The sequence below is a fragment of the Heterocephalus glaber genome, unplaced genomic scaffold, assembly GCF_053883595.1.
Source record: "Heterocephalus glaber isolate CG9 unplaced genomic scaffold, H.glaber_assembly_v1.0 deba00001509, whole genome shotgun sequence".
Lineage (NCBI taxonomy): Eukaryota > Metazoa > Chordata > Mammalia > Rodentia > Bathyergidae > Heterocephalus > Heterocephalus glaber.
Window position 1 is genome coordinate 12,457,894 of NW_028258325.1, and position 24,050 is coordinate 12,481,943.

At 44.1% G+C, this 24,050-nt stretch overlaps 1 protein-coding gene across 3 annotated transcripts in view; it reads right to left on the bottom strand.

The window, feature by feature from the left end:
• Fam184b (family with sequence similarity 184 member B) overlaps positions 1 to 24,050 on the bottom strand; it is a 104,781-nt gene that overhangs the window by 54,573 nt on the left and 26,158 nt on the right. For 2 of the 3 annotated variants that reach the window (XR_205344.3, XM_004847231.3), the window contains exons 2-4: positions 2,970 to 3,728; positions 1,628 to 1,763; positions 141 to 268 (exon numbers count right to left, since the gene is read on the bottom strand). Coding sequence is in view for 2 of the 3 variants with exons in the window: in XM_004847231.3 (XP_004847288.2) it covers positions 141 to 268; positions 1,628 to 1,763; positions 2,970 to 3,728 (1,023 nt within the window). In the remaining variant the exon portion in view is untranslated. Of the gene's footprint in view, positions 1 to 140; positions 269 to 1,627; positions 1,764 to 2,969; positions 3,729 to 18,357; positions 18,574 to 24,050 lie in introns of all 3 variants that reach the window. The other variant, XM_021260243.2, reaches the window with a different exon arrangement.

Consider the following 24,050-nt stretch of genomic DNA (forward strand, 5'->3'; position numbering starts at 1 on the left):
GATTCATCTTGTCTTGAAATCGTCAGACCTAAGGATTTCAACTACTTGGAATCCCTTGTGGCTGGGGAATGACCTCTACCTGAAGCTCATGTGGCAAAGCCCCCTGTGCCTTCTCTGTCTTCTGGCTGGTCAGGTACTACCTGTATATCTGTGCCACCCTTCATGCTGGGACACTCCTTGGGAAGGCTTTGGTCCTGCTGAGGATGAAGACTGTGGGCTTCCAAGTCACTTGCTTCCCCTAGGACGTCATTCTCAGTCTTCATGTCATCTGCAACATAAGTTTCAACATCATTTGAGGTGCTGCTGGCCTTGGCCTCATGTTCAAGGCCTTCTGTACTCAGGTCCCTGTTCTTCTATGCAACTATTCTGTCTACCATTGCTCCATGTCCTCCCTGCTCTGTGGCCTGCTGGTCTTCAAGTGTGATCACCATAGTGACTTTGCTCAAGCAGTATCCTGAGGTTAAATAATTACTGTGCTCTCCCTTTATAAACTAGTAAACTCCAATTTTTTGGTTGGATTTCATATAGATTAAAAACAGCATATTTCCCAGTGTATGTACACCCATAGGAATTTAAAGGAGAAAAAAATCAATGTGAATAGTATCAGTACTTTTTCTTCCTGTTCTGAGGTTCTCATGCCCTATTTTTGAAGACCACCTTTCTACATTTCTCAGTGCCCTCCGGGTTCAAACTCAAATCTCTTTTCTTCCTCACCCTTCCAGCTCATGAAAAGATGATTTCTTCCCCAGAAGTATCATTGCCTTGCTGCCTGGGCCATTCCCCAGATACCAGAGCATGCTGCGGGCTGTACTGTAACAGTCCCATAAGCTCCTAGGTGGCAGAGCCCACATTTTTGCCTCTGTTGTTGAGCTGGTCACACTATGGGTATTTCAAAAACTTTCTGTTCAGGGAGCCTAGTGGAAGGCACTTGGAATCAGACACTCTTAGATACACCTACCAGCTTTCTTGTCAACCATCTGGCTGACGTGGAACGGGCACTATCCCTTCTCAGTCTCATTTCTTAATTTGTAACATAGGAGAATGACCATACCTATCGTACAGAATTATGGAAAAAACCTAATAAAGTGAGGGAAATGATGTTAAAATTACAAAGCTCTGTTTAAAGATGGAGGAGGAAAAGCCCACACTGAGAAATGCAGGCCTGCTGGGGAAATAATGAAGGGAAGGGGTGCTTTCTTATCACACCTTTGCTGTTGTGGCACTGGGGATTGAGCCCAGGATTTCCCACCGAGCTATACCTCCAGCCCCTTTATTTTTATTGTTTTTTAAATTTTGTGTGAGGGTCTAAGACTCCCAGGCTGGCCCAAACCTTCGATCCCTGTCTCGCTTCCCAGAGTGCTGACATTAGAGGCATGTGCCACACACCTACCTGGCTTTGGGGCACACTTTTTAGTTGTCTGACCTATGCCAGCTCCAGCTGAGCAAGTCTCGGTGACAGGTGAGGGCTCGCCTGTGCCCCGCAGGACTGGACTCATCCACTTGGCAGGCAACATCCAACAGCCCTGCCGGCCCTCCCTGCTCCTCCTGACAGTCCAAAGGCTGCAGAAGCACCAGGCCATCCTGGCAGCTAACCTTCAGGCTTTAAGGGCCTGTTCCAGCATCTCACCTGCTTTCTGTGTCACATGACACTCCTGTAGCATCAGTCTGTCTTTGGCAACAGCCAGCTTCTCCCCGAGTTTTTTGGCAGTGCTCTTCAGCTCTGAATTCTCCTGCCGAGCCTCCCTCAGCTGCACATCCAGGTCCTAAATGACAGGAAGGGTCTCAGTTCTCTGCTTACAGCTCTGTAGAGAGACCAGCTGTGTGCACTGAACAGCCATCAGATCTGAAGGTGGGCTGGCACTCGACAGGAGCCCCCGGAATTGAGTCCCTGGAACTAGTGGCTCAGGTTCATCAAAATCCGTGCATAAAACACATATGTGTAAACACCGAATAGTTCCTGTAGTGTGAGAAACTGATAGTGTAATTAAGGATACACATGGATGAAATGGCCTAATAACGTATTTCTCAGATTGTGTTTCCATCGCGTGTCATATGACTCTATTGAAATTAGGGAGAAGCTTGGCTTATGTGGAGTCTGCTAACTAACTGGAGTTTTTTTCCAGACCACTATTTGTTCAGTGTTGGTTTTGGGGATCTTTCTGAAACAAATCACATCCTCTGGTGTCTTGTTGGTGCTTGAGATGCTTTTTTAAATTATATGGAAAAATGTTTAAGTCCTTTGTAGTTTTGTTTTGGTTGAGTTCTACTGTATTTGAATATTATTGTAGTTTTTTTCCCTTGCATTTGTTCTTCTTTGAATGGTTTTAATTTTTGTATGTGTGTGTGTGTTTGATAATAAAGTTATTTTTTAAAAAACCCATGCATCTTCTGATTGGCTGTGTGGCCCTGGGCAAGGCACTTAACCTTCCCTAGTGAGGAGGATTCAATGAGATAAAGTGTTTGGTAGAGGGAAAAAAGAGTGCTCAGGGAGTATTAGAAATTTTAGCTGCTGCTACTTTCAGAGATGGGGTTCTGTGCTTTTGTAGGACTCACATAACTGACTCATGGATGGCCCCTCTCTTTGGACACAAAGGTCCAAGGGTTTTTAGGAGAGGCAAGTTGTTACAGAATTAGCACAGACTTTAGAATTAGGCTGAACTGAGCCCCAAATCTTTTCCCGTTTGCCCAGCTAGGCCTGTCTTTATGTCTCTGAATTTTTCATCTGTAAACTGTAAATCTCTAAGTTCTGAGGTGAGGGGCCAAGTCTAGCTTACCATGCATCCCCTTCCTCTAGCCGAGGACCCGGCACACAGTAAGCACTCAGTAGGTATTTGCTGAATGAATGTAGATGAACTTGACGGAGACAGTGACACCTTGGTAGAAGTCAAGTTCACAGCACAGTGCCCGACACATAGCAGGCATTCAGCATTAGCCCTACCTATCACCCGGGTGGGGAGGTGTGGCTTTACCTGGATCTTTTCCTTCAGCTTCTGGCCATATTTCTTCAGGTCACTGATCTTGCGGCCCCTGTGCTCCAGGTCCCCTTCCAGCTTCCTGACCTGGGCCTGCAGGGCAGACTCCTGCACCTGGAAGTTCTTTCGGAGGTCGCTCTCCTTCTCCTGCCACTGCCACAGGGCCTCGCTCACCGACTGCTGCATGGCCTGCCGGATGGCCTCATTTTCCCGCTCGTAGGTGGCTTGCAGCTCCTCGGCCTTGTGGGCATAGTCCTGGCTCAGCTGCTGGTTCTCTGCCCGCAGCCGCTCCACCTCCAGCAGCACCTCCTGCATCCCGGGGACCTGGCCAGACTCTGCCTTGGCTTCCGGCCTCTCCTGGGAAAGCCGGCCCCAGGGGGGACCCTCGTGGTTCGCCAGGTGCCGCAGCCTCTTCTCGTAGTCAGCCTTGAGCTCCAGCATCTCCTTGGAGAGCGTCAGCACCCGCTCCGCATGCTCGGCCTCCACCCTCAGCTCTCTCTCTTTGGTCTCCAGCCTGCACGTGGCTGACTCGGCCAGAGCCTCCTGGGTCAGCTTCTTCTGCAGCTCCAGGGCACTCTCCAGGGCCTGGATGCGCCGGAACAGAGCCTCCTCATCGTCCTTGGGGTGGCCCTGTTCCTGCAGGAGCCTGGCTTTGGTCTCAGCCACTACGCTCTGGAGCTCCTCCTGGTGTGCTTCCCGAAGTGCCTCCACGCCGGCCTGGGCCTCATCCTGGCGGGTGTTCAGGGCATAAATCACCTGCAGGAAAACCCAGAGCTGGGTTAGGGAAAGAGGCTGGGTGTGTGTGTGTGAGGGGGCCGTGTCCAGAGATGCTCCTTCACCTTCGCTGGAGAACTTCCGGCTTCCCCACAAGCAGGGACTGAGAAGGGAATATGGGTGGCAGTGATTTATTAGAAACAATTCTTGGGAGAAGCCATGAGTAAGTGGGGAAGTGGGACAGAGGTGGTGCAAGGCTAAGGAGTGGCGCTGCACAACCATCTCACAAGGGGATCTCTGGCCGAGCTGGGGCCACCGCCAGAGTGCAGCAGGAATTCAGGGGAGAGTTTTCACGCAGAGATGTGATGGGACTTTGGCTTGTTCAAAAGGAAGACTCAGAATGCAAAAACCCAATGGAACTTTAGAAAACTGAACCCAGTAATATTTTCAATAGATGTAAAAGAAACATTTGAGAAAACTCAACATCTTTCTGTGATGAGAGCACTCAACGAGCTAGAAGCTCAAGAGCACCTCCTCAGTCCGACAAAGCACCTCCATGGAAGATCCATGGTTAGCATCACATTCCAGCTCATAAGACTGAATGCTTTCCTTAGAAGATCAGGACAAGGACAAGGATGCTCTCCCTTTCTACTTGTAAAACAAAAGGAAGATGTTCTGTTTGTTGCGTAGATAGGATGAGGAGAGACAGGAACAAAGTGGGAAACCCATGGGTCAAGAAGGACTCCCAGGAGGTTGTGAATGGGAAAACTGCAGGTAGACTATGTATGGAGAAGAAAACTGAGAATTCTCTTTAGAGGTGATGAATTCCATATGCCTCTAGATGTCCTTGTGGAGAAGGCACCAAGGCAAATAGATACATGTCTGGAGCTCAAAGAAGAAAGCCTGAGCTAGAGATGAAGGAGACACAGAATCAGGAAAAGTTTTGCTTGATGAGAGATTTGAAAACACAGCTTTATGAAGGCAGGAATGACTGACACCCCCCGCCATGGAAAACCCAGAGGTTGATAATGGATAATAAAGGATTAAATTCCCTAAGAAGAGTGGTCCCTGGAGATGGGTCCTCCTCAGGAGTAGGAGGGAAGGGAGAGGAAGGAACAGCCCATGGTACTTGCAACAGCAGCATGAGGGAACCGTCCACTTGTAGAGGTGAGAAGGTAGCTTCTACATTGTCAACAAAGAATGAGATAAGGACATCAAGTAACTGTGCTGAGTTGGATAGGAGGGAGGCATGGGAGGCTTGAGGAGAGAGGGGTTGGGAACTGGATCTGAGGAAGGGAAGTAAGGAGTCTGTATTGCAAGGCAGCAGTTGATGGGTTGCGGGTGGTTTCTGATTCATGAGTCAGTTTACTGAACTTGAACTGGACTATAATGTCACTGTCAGATTCCTCCCACTGCTTCACCTGTGGTTTCCAAACTGTATCCTTGAGTTCCTCAGAGGTTGAGGGTCATTTCAGGAGCCTGGTGGAGGTTTACCAAGTGGGGACCCCCTCTTCAACCAGAGAATAACAGTGTTTATGCTGAGGTTCCCCTAACACATAGCTTAGAAAGCACAAAAGTTTCCATTGTGTTAAAAAAAAAAGTTGAACTGGGCACAGTGCCACACACCTATATTCCTACCTACTTGTGAGGCTGAGGCAGGAAGATTGCTTGAGCTCATAAGTTTGAGACCAGCCTGGGAAACATAAGGGGACCCCACTGAAAAAAAGTTGCAAACCTTAGATAATTATTAAATAGAGAATAGACCAAACAAAAATCATATATGAGGGCCGGGTATTTAGCTCAGTGGTTCTGCCACCTGCCCTGCAAGCACAAGGTCACAAGTTCGATCCCCGGTACCACCCCCCCCCCGCAATGATATATGAGAAGAAGTTTAGGGTGTATGTATGTGCATACATGTATACATGTGCATAATTACAAAATGATTGTTGAAGTCCAAATGGCACTACTAGAGGTGATACAAATAACAGATTTAACAGCAGTTTACTTAGGGAATGCAGACCTTGGAGAAAGAGTAACTATATATCCAGGACACAGCCTAAGGTCTTTTCATTGTCGCTCTGTGGTCTAATAACTGGTTTATTGTCCATCTTACCCCCAAAAATGTAAGCTCTGTGACAGAGAAGCTTGGCCTTTACTTGTCACTTTTCATCCTCACTGCCTGGCTCAAGGTGGACACACTGAGAAGATGTCTTAGTAAGGTCAGTGAAAGAACCAACTTAGGACTCAGGACTTTCTCTTGGAGAATGTGGCTGTCAAAGTGTGAGGTGAGCCTGGTCTCTGTGGAAACCTGAGAGAATAAGCACCATCTGGGGAATCACGAATCCAACTCTCTGTGTGTGAGGGTCAACGGGAGAAATCCCTTCCCGCTCCCAGAAAGACTCCACAGTGAGATGCAGCTGCTGTCTTTAGATCTCCTCCCTCTCACCACTGTGCACAGGCTTTGGCCACTTCTAGAGGTTTCTAGGGCATCCTAATGACTGTTTCTGGAATAAGTGACATCAAAATTGGTACCTCATTGGCTGTGATCTGTGTTAATAACAAAAACTATTTTTATAGACTCTACTGTGTGCCCAGTATAGGGACAGGTGCTATATACTCATTTATAATTTCAGAAAATTCCCATGGCAACTCTGCAAAATTAGTACTTTTTTTTCCCTATTTTAAGAATGAGAAATTGAGTTTCAGAGAAGGTCAGGAGATTTGCAAGGTCAGAGATTAGCTCTGAAGTACATGCTCACTTCGTGGGCCACACTGTATCTCACCGACTCAGCGAGTCATTTATTCATTCATGATTCACAGCACATCTTGGATGGCCCAGGTTCCATGCTGGGCACTGAGTGACCTGAATTTGTGGCCTCAAAAATATAATTTAGCAGAAGAGTCAGACAGGAAAATGGCAAATTTCAATGCACTCTGATAAGTGCTATCAGAGGATTCAGCATCAGTTACTATGGAAACACAGAGGCAAGGGTCTGATAAGAAAAACAACTTCCTGGAAGAAGTGAGCCTCGCCTCCTCAGCCTTGGGGTGAGCGATCTGCTTTTCCATGTCAATCTCCACATGGGCAAGAACAGCCTTGCTTCTGTGTGCTCCTCCTCAGCACTAGGTAGGAAGCTGAGCCCACAGTAGGCTCACAATGAGGATGTATCTGGGACTGGCGAAGGTCATCCGAAGTTACTGCAGGGAGTGGCCACATAACAGAGACCACACTTCCTAGCTCCCTGTGGTTACATGGGACCACATGCCTAGGATTGTGAATGGAATTTGGGTAGATCAAGGGATGTGTGTCACCTTGGGGCCAACGTGGTGCTCAAGTTAAGAAAAGGGTGTGTGCCAGGAGTGGTGGCATATATCTGTAATCCCAGCACTCTAGGAGGCTGAGGCAGGAGGATCACTCACTGTGAAGGCCCTGGGTTCAATTCCTAGTATCGAAAAAAGAAAAAGAAAAAAGAGTATGTTTTCTCACAGTCTCTTTTACGATCTGCAGACTTGGTGGAGAAGATTCAGAAGACGTAGAGGAAGATGAAGTCCAAGATGGAAGGTATTTGAGACCTGAATAACCAAATAGAGCCACCCACCCACAGGAAGCACTGGCAGCTACCTTTACATGAGACAGAGATAAACTACTGCATTGAGCCCCTCACCTCCTAGTGCTTGTCTCTTACAGTATCTACTCTTTACACTGATGTGTTGGAGGCTCCAAGACCATGCCCAGGTTTGGTGATTCATTACAGAACACACAGGGCTCAGCAATAGTCATACTCATGGCTATGATTCTTTACACCAAAGGACACAAAGCAAAGTAAGCTGAGGAAGGGAAAAGGCACATGGGTGAAATCTGGAAAACAAGCCAGGAGCAAGCATCCAAGGGTCCCCTGTCAGGGGAGTTAATTCACCTAGTGAGGACTTGTGACAACACCTACAATGTGTCTAGCAAGGAAGTTTTCAAAGTCTTTGCCTCCAAACTTTTTACTGGGGGCTATTCAAATCAGCTTCCACTGGAAGGTTCCAAAGTCTTGAACTCTCAGAAGGAAAGGAGGTCTTCAGTGCTAACCACGTTGTTTGCACGAACATTTTAAGAATTGTAAGCAGCTGTTATCAGTTTAAATAGTGGGATATCTCAGGAAATTGGATTTTTCAGATACTAGCTGAGAGGCAATTTTGCAAACAATCCAGTCTAAAAACAAGCACTCTCAGGCTTGCTATGTTAACTCTTTTCTGCACACCTAATATCTCAACTGATAGAAGACTGATTTTTTTTCACTTCAACAGTCATGGTTGTGACATGAGGCAAATCTTATAATGGGTGTTTTTCATGGTAAAGAATAAAATATTCTAGAAAACATTATTCAATATAGTCTGGCATTGGTGATTCCATGGAATTTTTTTAAAAACTACATACTGACGTTGTTAGTGATCTCACAGTATGGAGGTCCTACAAGTGTAGAGTAGAAAATTTAGTTCCAGATCTAATATAGCCTGATGCTATATAAGCATTTGGTGAAAGAATGAACCTAAATGCCATTCCTGTTTGAGTAACAACCAAATCCCCTGGACGGGGGTGTTAAGGGCCTCACTTATTTCAAGCATGCTCACATGAGTCCTATCCGTTGTGTGAAAATTCTTTTTAGGTGGTCACTCCCAGATTAACACAGGACCAGATTTCAGGCTGGAGGAAGTATAGAAGGTCCCACACTGTGGGTATACAATGTCCAAGGACACTTCAGCATGTGCATATTTAGTCATGATGTCCTCCAACCGAAGTCCCAAAACCACCCCCACCAGGGACTGCCCAACTGTTCTGTTAGGCTGAGGTCTGGTTACTCAGCTCACTGTCTTCTTACCCACTATCTTCTGCCTTCTCTTTGCCTGCACTCCTTACCCAAGTGTTATTCGTACATCCTTCTAGGGATGGTGTATGCATAAACAAGCAAGTTTATTATATGATTTTGTATTATATTATATGTTATATAATATCATAGTCTACACCCTCTTTTATACACAGACACATTCATTTGAATATTTTTAACTTAATAGATTTTACATCTTATGTCATTCCTCTACATAAAGAAATTTCTCATCTTTATTTTTGGCTGCTTCAGATGTCATTGCATTAGATGTGCCATAATTTATTTCCCTGTTCCCTACTGATAGATTTAAAGTTATTTTTGTGGAGAACTGCTGACATGTTTCTTATTTCATCATTATTAAGAAAATTTTCTGTATTCTTTTCCTTCAACAAACCAGAAGTCTACTGTTTGCTTATAAATTGTGTTACCTGCTTTCCACTGCTGTGCCAAATTACCTGAGAAAAGCAATTTAAAGGAGAAAGGTTTATTTTGGCTCACAGTTTCAGAAGGTTCATGGTCAGCTGGTTCCACTGCTATGGTCTTGAGGTGGAGCAGAATGGTCTGGTGAGCAAAGCTGCTCACCTCAAGGCAGCTGAAAAGCAGAAAGGGAAAGCCCCAGAGAACCTGTACTGGGGGGGTCTCCTGTTCCTTTCACTTTTGTAACTTGCAGGCCTCCACCCTGTTGGATGGTGCCGGCCACATTCAGGGCAGGTCTCTTCCATCACTTTGCTGTTCCATGTGGCAATCATCTCTGAAAACTCCCTTACAGGTACACCCAGAAGTGTGCTTTTTAATTTACAAGCGGTATTTCTCAATGTAATCAAATTGATAATCAAGATTAATCATTACATCAATGCAATAGTATAATACTGAAATATAATAATGAAATGTGAGAGCCTGGCCTTAGGAAGTTCAAGTCTTCATAATTAGTATAGGATCTTCAGGAAAATTGAAAGAGCTGTCTCTTCTCTTTGTAGAAGGATGATTTGCCATTTTGTGTCGTAAAAGTAGATGGAAGAATTTTGAGAACACTCACAAGCATCAAACTTGTCTTCCTGCACAACATGAGATTTTTGTGAATATTCATGACTGTGACCAGGGCAAGGGCAATCCTGGGATTATTTCATTCGGATACTTGCCTACTGTCACATCTACTTCTTTTTCCATGGGGTTTCCTTCCTCTTGCTATACTCTCTGAATTTTACATTTCTTTCTCCTCCTAATCCAGTGATCTCTCTTCCTGATTCTTTCCTTTCTTAGGAGAGAGGCCCTATGGTCAATCATTTCAACTACTTTCTTATTGGCATTTTCAAGCTCCTGGCCTGCTTCATATCTAGCCTCATATCCTTTTTACTCTCAACAGCATATCAACCCAGCCACCATAGCCCTTGTGAAATACTAACTCATACTTAAGATGTTTGACCTCATCTGTATAACCCATGCTGATACTGCATAACTGATTTTTCATAATTATTCCTTGCTCCTTTTCCCCATAGGGGTGATTTCAATTCTCCTCCACAGTTCTTAGGACCCCAACCCTAAATCCTAGCCCACTCCTGCTCTCCCAGTATAGAGTATTTTCTCTTGCTTTTCATAGGAGAAATAATTAAGAGCTTGAGCTCCAAAGCTGGAGTCTCAGCTTCCCTGCCTCCAAGCTGAAAACATGAACAGGTAATTCAGCCTCTCCAGAGCTCAGTTCTCTATATGTAAAATGGGAATAGCAATAATATTAACCTCCCAGCGTTGTACTGAGAGCTAAGTGGGATAATAGTAAACAGTAACACCTGATATTCAGTGACCACATAGTGAATGTTACGTTCTAGCCAGAGCGGGGGAAAAATCCATTTGATAATATTTAGTAGGTGTTGGGAGAAGACTACAGATTGTTGTGGTTTAACAGAGAATAGAATGTGGGAAAGAGAAATTATGGATGTGTGCTCCACTCTTCCCCAAAATCACTTGTGAAGAGATGAGGGATAAAGCAAGAAAAAATAGGTAGATGGGCAAAAAAAGATCAAAGTGGGGTGGAGGGAGAGATTAGAGGACAGAGAAAGGCTAAGAGTTCAGAAGAAATGAAAAAATGGAAGAAAACTGGCATAACTCAAAAGTAAATGAGCTGTAATTGAAACAACTAGGGAAAGATACAAGGAATTTCATTTCCTTTATAAAGTATCCCCTAGCTCCTGTCTTAGTCTGTGCTGCTGTAATGCAATACCACAGACTAAGTAATTTATACATAATGGAAATTTATTTCACAGTGTTGGAGTCTGGAAAGTTCGAGATAAAGTGCTGGGAAATTTGGTGTGTGTTAAGGGCTTGTTCTCAGCTTCCAAGATGGTGCCTTGTTTCTGTGTCCTCACTTGGCAGGAATTACAAACACTGTGTCCTCACATGGAAGAAGGGTAAAAAGGGTTAAACAGACTCTCTCAAGCCCTTTTATAAGGCCACTAACCCCATTCATGAGGGTGGAACCCTGATGACCTAGTCACCCTGTGAAGGCCCTCCTTTTAACAGTACCACATTGGGGATCAAGTTTCAACATGAATTGTGGAGAGATGACCATCTGAATCACAGCAGCTCCCCGTAGATGACAACATTATCACACTCACCTGTCTTCGCAGGACACGTTGGGCCATTTAGAAAAAGCTGTTATGGCAGTGGGTTATTACAGGAGTGAGTTACTGATATAAAAGACAAGTTCATGTCATGTCCTCTCTGTCTCATACACACTTCCTTCTGCTATGTTATGATGCAGCATGAAGGCCCTTGCTAGATGCCAGGGCCATACTCTTGGACTTCCAGAACTGTAAGCCAAATAAAATTACTATTTACAAATTTTTTAAAAACCTGTTATAGCCTTTTTATATCATAGTATAAACATTTGAGTGCTGGAAGTTGAACTGGAATGGGAGGTTTCTAAGACCAAGATCTTTGTTTATGTATTTTATAGCTCCCCAAGCACTCAGATGTCTACTGTTGGATTGAAGAAGGACTATGTAAGGGGTGGTGAGAGATTAAAGGAACAGAATTTCCAAAAGTAGAACTACTATTGCAGAGTTCCTGAAGGGAAACCCGCATGAACAGTGAAGACATTCCGCTCTGGACTATACACCACATTGAGTGTCAATCCTACTTGGTGCTGTACAGAATCCATACAATGTAAGCATTCAGATAGATGCTAGCTATGGTCTTAGTCATGCTATACAATCTCAGTGGGTCTCCGTTTCCTCATTTGTGCCAGGGAGAGGATAAAGTTCTTGGTTTATAAGGTAACTGAAGGATTAAACAAGATAACACAAGGCAGGTAGCATGGTGCTGGCTCACAGCAAGCATCCAGTGAAATCCAACTTCCTAGCACCTTCAGCCTGATAGAGATTTCTGTGACAACAGTGTTTCTTATGAGTGAGTAGAGTCTTAAGAGATGGGTGTTTTGGAATGAGAGTCCTAGATTTATTCCTTTCTTCTAGGAGAGATTGTTGACTGACCAAGTATCTACTTCTCTCTTTTGTCCTTAGAATTTCTATTTGAATCCCTAGCTTCTCAGTGAGTCTCCTGACGCATATCTCAGCCTCCCCTCCAGCTCAGAGTGGTCCCATGACCAACATCTGGCAGGACTGATATAAGAAATGTCACTTCCTCCAAGATGAACCTTCTTTCCAACAGCCATCTTGAGCCACCGTCTAAGGTTGGCAGTAAGAGGAGTCAGGTCTCTGAAATCCAGGCCAACTTTGGACTAACTCCAGTTGGGCTGTCTGTCATATATCCCACGCCGCATTTTTCATGAATCAAATAGGAATACATCTCCGAAGTGGCAGACAGTAGGTACTTACTAAATGGTTTTTCACCGGGAATTTAGCTTAGTGGTTCCGGTGCCTGCCTTGCAAGCACAAGGTCCCAAGTTCGATCCCCAGTACCAAAAAAAACCCCATACTAAATGGTTTTTCGTTCTCTCACTCCAGCCCCTCAAAATGAAACTTCCTGTGTTTTTGGAGACACGATCTTCCTCATCCCGCTCTCAGCATCAGGAATTGTTGAGCAAAGTTTGAGCTGATTCGCCCTTTCAGGCCTGCTGCCTCCCAGGTTACTTGGCGACTTCTTCCCCTGCCACTTGACACTCACCACTTATTACCGTGCTGGAACGTCACAGAGACCAGCCTAAGCGTCACTGACAAATCCACTTCCTCAGGAGGAGGATGACCAGAACCCAAGGAGCATGAATAATGTAGCAGCCAAGAGAAATACTGAACAAGTCAGGAAGTCTTCCTAAGAGTTTTAGAAATCCACTGATAATGGTTTGACTTCTGAGAGAATTTCAGCAGAGGGCCTTTTGTGTTTTAAAAGTTGAGCCTTGGAGGCTTCACAAGTATGTAATTAATGGCTCAAGAGTATCAGATCCTGAGGAAAGTTTCCATCAAATTAGCCAGCAGAAGTCAGAAATGAAATAGAAAAGGTAAAAGGGAAATGATATCTGTTTAATACCCAGAATATAACATTCACTGGGCCAGGTAAATTGACATGTGACATTTCAATTAATAGCTTTACAGTCCTTCACAGTGGACAGTTTCATGCTCAGTCCTATTTTATAGTGGGGTTAATTTCACTTTCTAAGGGCAACATAGCCTTTGAGCCTGCTGGGCTTTGGTATACATTGTGGCTCCACTTCTTCCTAGCTGTGCGACCTTGAGTGAGGTACTACACCTCTCTGACGCCCATTTCATTTATGACCTGGGAAGAGTAATGTATATCTCATAGCTTTGTTTGGGTATTAAATGACATAATAAACCTAAAATCTTTTACAGCATTCCTAGCACACATAAAGCATTCAAGAAATGCCATCTGATATTATTTTATACTATTACTGATATTTTAGCAACCATCACTGAGCTAAAATGTGAGAGTTCTTGGATTCAAACCCAAATCATTCTGGATCCGGAGGTAAAAGAGAGAGAACGATAACCTTATTTTTTAAAGAGGCCAATAAAAGTCTTTTGCTTTAATGTTTTTGTTGCATTTACTACATGCCAGGCACAGTGTTAGCCCCTGAAAAACAGAACAAATAAGATTATTCTATTGAGAATCTTACAGGCGAGTGGAGTGTAGTAGTAGACCGTGTGGTTTGCTCATCTTTTTGTCCTTCCCTCATCTTTCTTGCACAGCCCTTCCCAGTCTGTTTGACTTGCTTTGGCCAATGGAATGTGAGATGTGAGCAGACTAGCAAAGGCTTTAAACGTATTTATAGATGTGTTGGCTTGCCCTCTTGTGCTGCTAGTATTTGTCACAAGAAATGTGTGTGTAGGGTAACCACTGGCCCAGAAAGAGAGACACATGGAGTAGGCTGTGCTCCAATCCAAAGTCTGGAAGTAGATGGGCCCAGCCAACCACAGCTGAGACCAGCTGAACAATGGCCAACCTGACCATGAAATCAATCACTGTTGTCGTAACCAGTAAGACTTTAGAGCTGCTTGTTATACCTCACGGTTGGAGGAAAATCTAATACACAAAGAGACTGAAAGCAAGCCAATTAGCATGCATAGTGGCATTTGGACGGTTTGCTAGAAATCTGAAGATGCCCTGCAAAAGGTACAAAGGAAGAAAGGATCACATTGGCCCAACAATCCTCTTTTCTACAGCATCATCATTAATGGATCAATCCCATCAATACATACATAGGCTTCAGTTTTTATCATCAGTAAAAATGCTCATTTTGATCCCACATACTCCATTTTCCTTCACTCTTTCATAGTAAACTCCTTGAACACTTTATTCCCATTGTCACTAATTTCTCACCTTTCTTTCTCTCTTGCATTCTCTCCAATCAGGATTTCACTCCCAACTAGTTCAACCAAACAGCTCATCAACGGCACTGATGACCTCCATGTTGTTAAACAACAGCCAATTTTACTTGTTCAACTCTTTGGCAGTATTTGACCTAATAAATCACTCTTATCATTCCTTCCTCCTTGAAATGCTGTCTTCACTCACCTTCCAGGATACAATATCTTCTTACTGACCACTGGCCACACTCTCTCATCTCCTTAGCTAGTTAGTTCCTCTTCAAATGGAAATGCCCCAGAGCTTAAGTAACAGACTGTTTCTCTTTTCCACAATCATTCCAATTTATGATTTGATACATGCCCCATTTGCAATGCCTCTCAGTTTTATATGTTCAGTTTGGACTTGTTACCTGAACATCAGGCACATATCCTTGTCATTCACTAAGTGCTCTCCACTTAGATATTCAACATACATCTCAAAGAAGAGAGAAATAAATGTTGGCATGGATGTGGAGAAATTGGAGCCCTTGTGTATAGCTGGGGGGAATGTAAAACAATGCAGCCACAGTTGAAAACTGTGGTTTTCAAAAAATCAAACACCGAACTAACATATGATCTGGCAATTTCACTTGCCTTTCTACCCTGGAATATGAACTATATTCAGGTATCTGATTAGTTCATTACTAGACCACAGACTGTGGAAAAGATTCTGTAAATATTTATTGAATGAATGAAACATTGCTTTATCCTGGCAGAAAAGGCATCAAAGTGCAGAAAATATTTGTGTTGGGTTCTGAAAGATGAACAAATGTTAGCCAGGAGGGCAAGAAGGAGAGATGATAAGTTGGAGGAGCACCATGAGCAGGAGGTAGCACAAAGGCATGTGTTGTGTTTTAGATCTAAAATGTTCCCCAAAAGTCTCATGTGTTCAGAGATGAGGCCTAACTGAAAGAGGGGGTTACTTGGGGCATGACCTGGAAGGGTGTATTCTTGTCCCTGGCTCCTCTCTTCTCTCTTTACTTTCCCTCTCTGCTTCCTAACTGCCACTGCTTGAGCAGCTTTTCCCCACTGCCTCCTTTTGCCATGTTGCTTCTGTCTTGGAGCCAACCAACCATGGACTGAATCCTCTGAAAACCATAGCCAAAATAAACCTTTCTTCCCTTAAGTTCTAGGTGTTGGGTACTTTGTCCCAGCAACATGAAGATGACTAATACAACATGCAACAGAGGAGATTGTGAAGGACCATGCAAATGGAGTGCTCCTGTCCAGACCCAGGGTGAAGGACACTGGAAGCAGAGGAGAGGACAGAATGATACAGTGCTTTACAGGGGTTAGACACATGAGGTCTAGCATCCATGTTAAGGAGCTTGTGATTTATTGTGTTCATGAAGTAGTGGTGACCATGCAGACTCCCATGCTTCACCCCAGAGATCCTGACATGGCAGGCCATCCAGGGTCTGCATTTTTAATTTTCAGTTGCAAGGGGCCCTCAGACTCTGAAAGCCTCATGGATGTATACTTTGGGCAACTTTGGCGAATGCTAAATAAAGGACTTTTTCCCATAAGATTTAACCTTTCAGAAATTACGGAGACTAAAATTCTCCTTTAATTATCTTTTGAACCAGTGTCCTGACTATAGAGTGCAGTCTGGATGCAATGAGGGAAGAAGAAGAGTTAGGGAATAGGGAAGGCTGAATTAGAGCAAGGGAAAGGAATGGGGTTCAGGTTCAAGAGATGAAGATGAGGAAGAGTAGCAGGGCAAGTGATTCAGGAGAGAGAAGAGTCCAGAGGATGTTCTGTCTCGTGTGACTGAGGGGATGGCCACACCACCCTAACTCAGAAGCACAGCACCCTGGGACACAGTATGGTGCCTTTGACTCATATCTGCACCCACAGAGGACTCTTCATTTCCCAAGCACCAATTCAGAGAAGAGGACTGGCTAAGTCTTCAGGAGTTAGTCTTGAACTGGGTGCTGAAAGGCACAGAAGAACACAGGTCATGTGATTGCTGCCCCTTCCTTTATGGAAACAGGCTGGAACAGGTCCCAGGCAAGGCTATGCTCCTTCAAGCAAATGTGCTTACAAGGGATTTCTAGATAGATCCAAGATGCTAATTAAAACCTCATCATTACCCATCAGAGAGCTGTTGGTAGGTGCCTCACTGCACATGGCACTGAACTGTGAGACATAAGCTTCTGAGTAATTGAAACCCAACTGCCTCCCACACCACTATAGACTGAGGCTCAGCTAAAAAGTGAAGACAGTCTCTCAGGGAGCCTCTTAATAGCAGCTCCCTCCAACACTCACACATGGCCACAGGCCTGCCTTCCTTCCCCCGAGTTCCATAGGCTGCATAAGATAAGTGACTTAGTCACTTTCTTTTCGCTGGGATAAAATACCTGATATCTGCAGCTTAGAGGAGGAAAGGTTTATTTTGGCTCACCCTTTAGTCCATAATCAGCTGGCTAGAGCCTCCTTCAAGGCGGGACAGCAAGGCAGAAGGGCATGGTGGAGAAGAGTGGCTTGTGGCAGGCAGGTGTACAGGAGTCAAAGGAGAAGCAGGAGGGGGCTGTATAATCTTCTGGGTCACGCCAACTGTGACCCGTCTCTTCTGACCAGGCCGCACCTCCTGACAGCAAGTCAGCTCTAATGCCCCTACAATCCAATCACCCCCCCACAAGTCCCACTGTGATTGTACAAGGCTTGAGGGGGCCATAACAACAAGGGACCTGAAAAGGGACAATCCTCAAATCTCAAGTTGTTCAGAGCTTTTGAAAAGCTTCCCTGGCTGGCCAACCTGGCCAGTAGATATGCATGTGTGTGAATGATACTTCTTTTATGAACAAAAAGAAATCTTAATACCTCACCCAGGAAATATTGTGCCAGAAAAGTAATCCAAGCCGGAACATTAAGACCTTTAACCACATGAACAGAAAAGGAACTGTGTAAACGCAAAAGCAGACATTGCAGCTTTTCAAGTTCACCTGCTTAGATCACAATTTTGTACATTTAAATTCTGAAAGCAGGCTTTAAAGGCACAGCAATATAGATGTGCATATCAATGTTTTCCATACAGATGATACAATAATGAGTGCTGATGTTATTTTTACATAGTATTTTTCTAGTTTACCAAGCAGCTTTACAAGGTCAATCTCACAGCATGATAAAGATAAATATATTGAATGCTCATGCTACACGAATTTTCATTTTTCCATCATTATCTGGGAAGAAAAATCACTTTAAACATTACCCAATTTGTTGATTGTACCTTCTGCTAAATTCTCAGATAAGCAGTATTTTCCAAGCTACATATCCTTGTCCAAATAACAAAACCCAAACATTCATTTGTGATACTCAGGTCATCTTTGCAAATTCAGAATTCAGCCATTGCTGAATTTCTATCCTCTGACTGCACGTGGCCTTGAGTGTAGCAGCAGGGAGTTGTGCTAAATACTCCGTCAGATTCTCAATTTATGGGTGATGGGGCAGCTCTTGCTCACTTTCCGTGCACCCCAGAAATGGAAGGGCTATATGAAGTCAAATTTATCACCAAGCCGTCTTTTTTGTCTCTGACTTGTACTACCAGGAGAATCTAAAGGAATACACAATCCATGAGAGGCTATCATGGCAAAAAGCTCAAAAATAAGGAATGAGTTAAGATGAAAATAATGTTAAATCTCTGGTGTAACACAGTTTCAGGTTTGTTTTAAAATTTCATTACATGCTTAGGTACACATGAAGACACATCATCAAAGAAAAGTGTCAAGAAAATACCAAAACATGACCAGGGTATCCTTGGATGCCAAGATTAAGGGTGATGGGGCTGAGGATTTAGCTCAGTGGTTCCACTGCCTGCCTCACAAGCGCAAAGACCAGAGTTCAATCCCCGGCACCAAAAAAAAAAAGATTAAGGGTGATGAATTTACCCCTATTTTTTACTTTTGTGCATTCCCTACTTTTTCTGTGATGAGTGTGTGCCTCAATTATAACCAGAAATCTATTTTTTTTTAAAGTTAGGGACTATACCTTCAGAATGTCCTTCATCGGTCAGCCCACAAGTACATAAGCCTGAGAAGGGGAAAACATCCTGACGAGGACAGGCCGAGGCCTGCGGTCTCCTTGAGGGCTGGGCCTTAGCTGTGCTGCCTCCACCTGGCTGGTGAGAAGCAGAAGTTGGTCTGTGTTCATCTGCGCAGCTCGATTATTGCAGATGTGCTGTCTTTTGCATTAAGGATGTTGGTTCTGTGGAGGAGAGAAGTTTAAGAGTCTTGCTGCTGTGGATGTAATGAGGTATGAAAGGTGCTTCCTAACCACGGGCCACAGACAATAATAGAGCCCATGTTGGTTGTAGCTACTCTGTCATTCTAGAAATGGCTCTTGAACTCAATTTGCGCAAACCTCTTGTGGGAATGATCATTACCAGCAAGACTAAGAGCATGTGGCTTTTGTAAAGTAGAAAGCAAGCCTGCTGTCTATACTGCCTAGAAATTTCTGGAATCATTTCCTCCAAAGCACTCTTGTATGGCTTTTAACTTTATGCTCCTTTTACCCCTTCCCCCTCTACAATGTTCTTTCTAAATCAAGGGTTTGACTCCAAGACAGTCTTGTTCAATACTCCTCGAAGGCTCCTCCCCTTCACCTGCCCGAGCACATCTGGGGCAGGACATGGTCTATGGGGGACCCATCATGGCAGAGCGTGGTGGCTTTGTGAGGCAGAGTCATGAATTATTCACCTCTTGTCCAAATGCCCAACACTGGGCCATACAACTAGCAGGTGCACTCTAGGTCCTCAGTGAGAGGTGCTAGGAGGGAGTTTTTGCTACACACCTCTGTGGCCTCCCTCATTCATCACCTGACAGAACCCTTGGTCCAGAATTCAACAGACAGCAAGTGAATGAATGAAAGAGTGATGAACAAGTGAGTGAGGAATTCTGAATGGCAGAGAGGACACCCCTGAGAAGTAAAGGCATGTCATTACTATCTCCATCTTGTTGACTACAATTTGGTAAGTTTATACACCCCAGAAAATAAAGTCAGAAAGCGGGAGAGCCTTTTTTTTTTTGGTACCGGGGATCGAACTCGGGTCCTTGCACTTGTGCAGCAGGCAGCGAAACCACTGAGCTAAATCCCCGGCCCGAGGAGAGACTATTCTTCAATAAAAATTCAATGAGCATGAAATATGCATCAGGCCCTGAGTTCAGAGCTCCTTTTGCTCTGTTTGAATCCAGTAGTGTGTGTGAGGTTACACAAACTCCATTTAGCACATTCTGAAGGTGAGGACCCCGGAGGCTGCCAAAGTGGAGCTCACTAATAAAGTGTCAAATCATGGCCATTTGCACAAGCAGTGACAATTTTCTTTTTCTTGGGTGAGTCCCCTGAGTCAATCTTACGAAGTCTGTCAGTGCTAGAGTAGAAAATGGTATTTAGTACACTCCCGAAGGTCCCTTCACTGCTTTTGAAAAAGGAAGAAAGGTCCAGGGTTACGGAATAACACTTTCACCGCATGTCTTGGCCAGATTCTTCTTGCCCAGTAAAAATGGAGGACATCTCTTTTAAATCACTGGGTTAAAGGAAATTCATTGGTACCTATATCTGAAAAGCCCACAGCCATTGCTGGCTTCAGGTATAGGCTTGTAAAGGATATCATCTTGATTCTAGCTCTGTCTATCTCATGGCTTTTGCTTTCCTATGAGACCCCTTTATTCCTTGGTAGATTTTTGATAAAATGGCCACTGGAAGCTTCAGGATTCAGTGTAGCACAGCCTAGGAAAGAGAGCTTGTCTTTGCCAACAGTTCCAAAAAAAGTCTCAAAGCTAACTCTCTCCACCTGATCAGCATCATGGCTTAATGCTGATTGATCCCTGTGGCCAATGGGATACAACATGCTCACTAGGTAATTTTAGGTCATGTGAGAGCAAGGAGAATGGGGTTGACCTGCCTCAATCACAAGGTTCCGAGATCGAAGCTAGTCACGTGGCCAGTATCTCAAAGGAAATTAGAAATGTGGTCCCAGACAAACAGGTGCTGTGTCAGCCACAATAGATGCCCGCTAGAGCTGCTGATCCCAACCCTTTTCGGTAAACCCAGGCCAGTTCACTGAGCACCAGGGTGAGAACTGGAGGACACATAACAGAGCATCAGGACTCAGTCCCCACTCTCACACAGGACAGGAGTCTTGTGTGTGCACACAGGATCATGCAGAACATCTAGCTATGTGTACCAGGGGAAACACAGAGCTGGCCAAAAACAGACCTGAGTTTCAAGGCTCAGCTCTGCCCCTCTCAAGCACTGTACCTTAGGCAGGTCCCTAAGCCCTCCAAGCAAATGAAGTTTCCTCTCCTAATGAAACGGTTAAACTAAACTGAATGGATGTGACAAAGGGAGCTGTTCATGGTCCAATAAGCTTGGGAAGTGTTTGGGGCTCTGTTATAAAAGATATTTGTCTCCTTTCCAGAAGCTGACCTGATTCCTTGTGTTGTTGCTGTTGTCATTAGAACACCAATTAATATCCCTCATAACACTTTTAGGGACGCACTGGGCCAGGAGCTCTTTAAGGTTTGCCTTCTGTGGGTTCAGGCATTGAGGCCACATGAGAGCAAATGCTAGAAGGACTTGCAGGCTCCCTCTCTGGATGGTCAGGGCAGATGCTGAGGTTCCCAAAGGGAGACAGGATGGGACCCGCAGGGCAGCAGGAAGAAATCGGTCCAGGGAGTCTGAGCAGAGGTGTGGAAGGGAGGAGAAGCCACCCTGGGATGTGTGTGTGTGTGTGTGTGTGTGTGTGTGTGTGTGTGTTGAAGAGCAATGTGACACTCAGAGGAGGATCTCAGCATGTTAGCAGTAGTTGTCTCTGGGATTATAGAAAATTTTAATTAAATTTTTTCCTTTTCTAACTCCCTACAACATACATATTATGGGTTCAATTAAAATAATAAAAGGAAAGAACAATTTAAAAATATTTTAAGACACCAAAACTATACAAACCAACTGTGATGCTTTTTCTATGTCCTATGTTATATTTGAATAAAAGAGAAGTGTTTTTACATTAACAGTAACTTTGAGGCTTCTTCCTTAGGCTCTTGTCATTGGCACTTTTTCATAATCAGGAAGAAAATATAAGGAGGACAGTTATGAAAAAGAATCCATCCTTTCCTCAACCTTTCATTTTTCCTTTTGCTCCCTAACTAACTCGTTTCTGGTGTTCTGGCTCCTGAGAGGATGCCAAGGGTAAAGTGAATGCCACCCTCAATGTGCAGATGACATTACAACCGGAATAAATGTAAGGGCAGCACGTCCCTTTAGAACACAGACCACACTGAGCTGAACAGGACTGAGGACAGATGACTGTCCATATTGGGTGTCCTAACTCTAGGATGCTCGGCAAACCAGCTTTACAAAGGCATAAATAGACAATAACAGCGATGATGATCCAATAACAGTATCAATTAATCATTACATTAGCAACTAATATTTTGTGAGGGCTTATAAGACACTGCAGTAATATCTTTATGTACCTCCTCTCATCTGATGCTTGTAACCATCCTGGCAGGTAAGTCTTATCATCGCTCCCATTTTATAGACAGACAGCACAGGAGAGAGAAGTGGGTAATGTGCTTGAGGTTGTAGGCTTGCAAAACAACCAAGTCAGGATTCTCTTTTGTTTTGATTCCAGATCCTCTGTTCGTAATCCTGTGTACCCACTGTGTAAGTGGCACATATGCAAAACTGGATCATAATTCTGTGATTGACAGGGTGTTAAGTAAAAGCGAATCCTAATTCCATAATTGGCAGTGTGCAGGCTAAACTACTACAAAAAGATTCCCCAAAATATAGAGGGTTAAGTATGGTGGAAATGCATTTTTTTCTTTCTCGAAGCAGCGCCAAGGGTGGGGTAGTCAGAAGGGGCTTGTGACCACTCAAGACTGCCGACCTCAACCTGAATCAGCTTTTAATCTGCAGCTTCTGTGACCCAGGCATAAGGCCACTGCCCTGGTTGTCACCACTTCCACCTGGTAATAAGGGGGTCACAGTGGAGGTTCAGAGTGAGCAGCTTGTGTTTAGGCTGGGGATGGACTGCAGGGTGTGTACATCCCCTCTGCTCGTCTCTCTGGCATGCACTTAATCACATCCGGCCCCAAGGGGGCTGGGAAATGCCATCTGCGGCTGGGTTGCCCTGTGTCCACCAAGAGTCAAAGATGGTCCAACTATTAAAAGGAGAAAAGGGAGAAGGCTGGACCGTCTCCCCTATGATGGTACCTTACAAAGTTAAAGTTAGACTTTTAAAGTGAGATTCACCCGGTTCACACAAGGAGCTGTGTCATGTAAAAGCAGGGAGCCGAGGCTCAGAGAGTTTAAGCAACTCTGCTAGTATCCTTCATCTCATTATGGAGGAACTGCATGTACAGCCTGTCCTTTGGTTTTCAATTCAATGGTTTTTTTTCAAATGAATATTTCAGTTAAATGGAAAAGGAAATCAAGAAATTTCTAAGTTGTGCCAGATAAATGCAGCGACACTAAAAAAATGCCTGATTATAACGTTGCTTGGATAGTGAACAGAGGTTCAAAGGGAGCTGATTAAATGTCAAAAAGAAAAATAAGGATGTTCATCGAGTTTTAAAACTAAACAAGATATCACCAAGATCAGCTTCCTCATTTCCATAAACAAGGTAACTTTCTCTCCAGAAGTCTACTGATTTCTACATTCACGTAGCTTGCATGAAAGAGAACACTGAGCTTTTCCCTCCAGATTTACAGTGTTTCTTCTTCTGAACTTCTAAGTCCTTTCTGAGAGGCATAGTCTCCCTCAACATCATAACATTGGAGCCCAAGAGGCGCCCAGGAAAGCCTCTCCACCCCTTGGGGCATTATCTACAGAATCTGTTACTCTGATCTGACTCCCATTCAGAAGTTCCAATTCCACAATATCCATTTCTAAAAGGTCTTCCTTCATCAAATACAAAGCTAGGGGCAACGATTCCTGTTCCCAGGAGGTAACAATTTAGTAACAAAGAATAGAAGCAATTAACCAGAGAATCATGTAAAATGATACAACAACTGGATATAAAGCAACTGCTATTTATTTTCTCAGAAAACATAATCCACATACCATCAGTGTCCAGTAGATCCCTGCCACATGGGCGAGTAAGTATACCAGGCTGGGCCAATGATAAAGCCCCAGCCCTCTGATCACAGTGCCTGGCACAGGAGGGCAAGTGACTCATGCCAGCCCAGGTGAGCCCCTCCTGGGCATTATTCACTGAGGCAGGACAGAAGCTCTCTCCTGCTTGTTTCGGTCTGAGGCTTAGAAGAACGAGAAGTCAGAGTGACTAGTGATCTTTTTTTTTTTCACTTTATTAAATTCTTTTATTGGTACATTGTAGGTATACAACACAATTACATTTCTCATTGGGAATTGTACCTTTACATAATGCATCTTGGTTCTTATTTTTTCCCCATTCCTAGCCCTCCCTTCACCCCCTCCACCCTTCCCTATTTACAAAGACTTTATTTCCATTTTTCCATTTCTCAGCATTTTTCCTTTCCCTTCTTTCCTTTCCCCTGCCCCTCTCACTACCCCTACCCCTTTGGACCTTTTCTTCCTATTTTACATTATCGATTATTCATCCTAATCATTGGTACATTTTAGGTATACAATATAATGACATTCATCATTGGAAATTTGCACCTTTACATAATCTCTCTTGGTTCTTGTTTTTCACCCT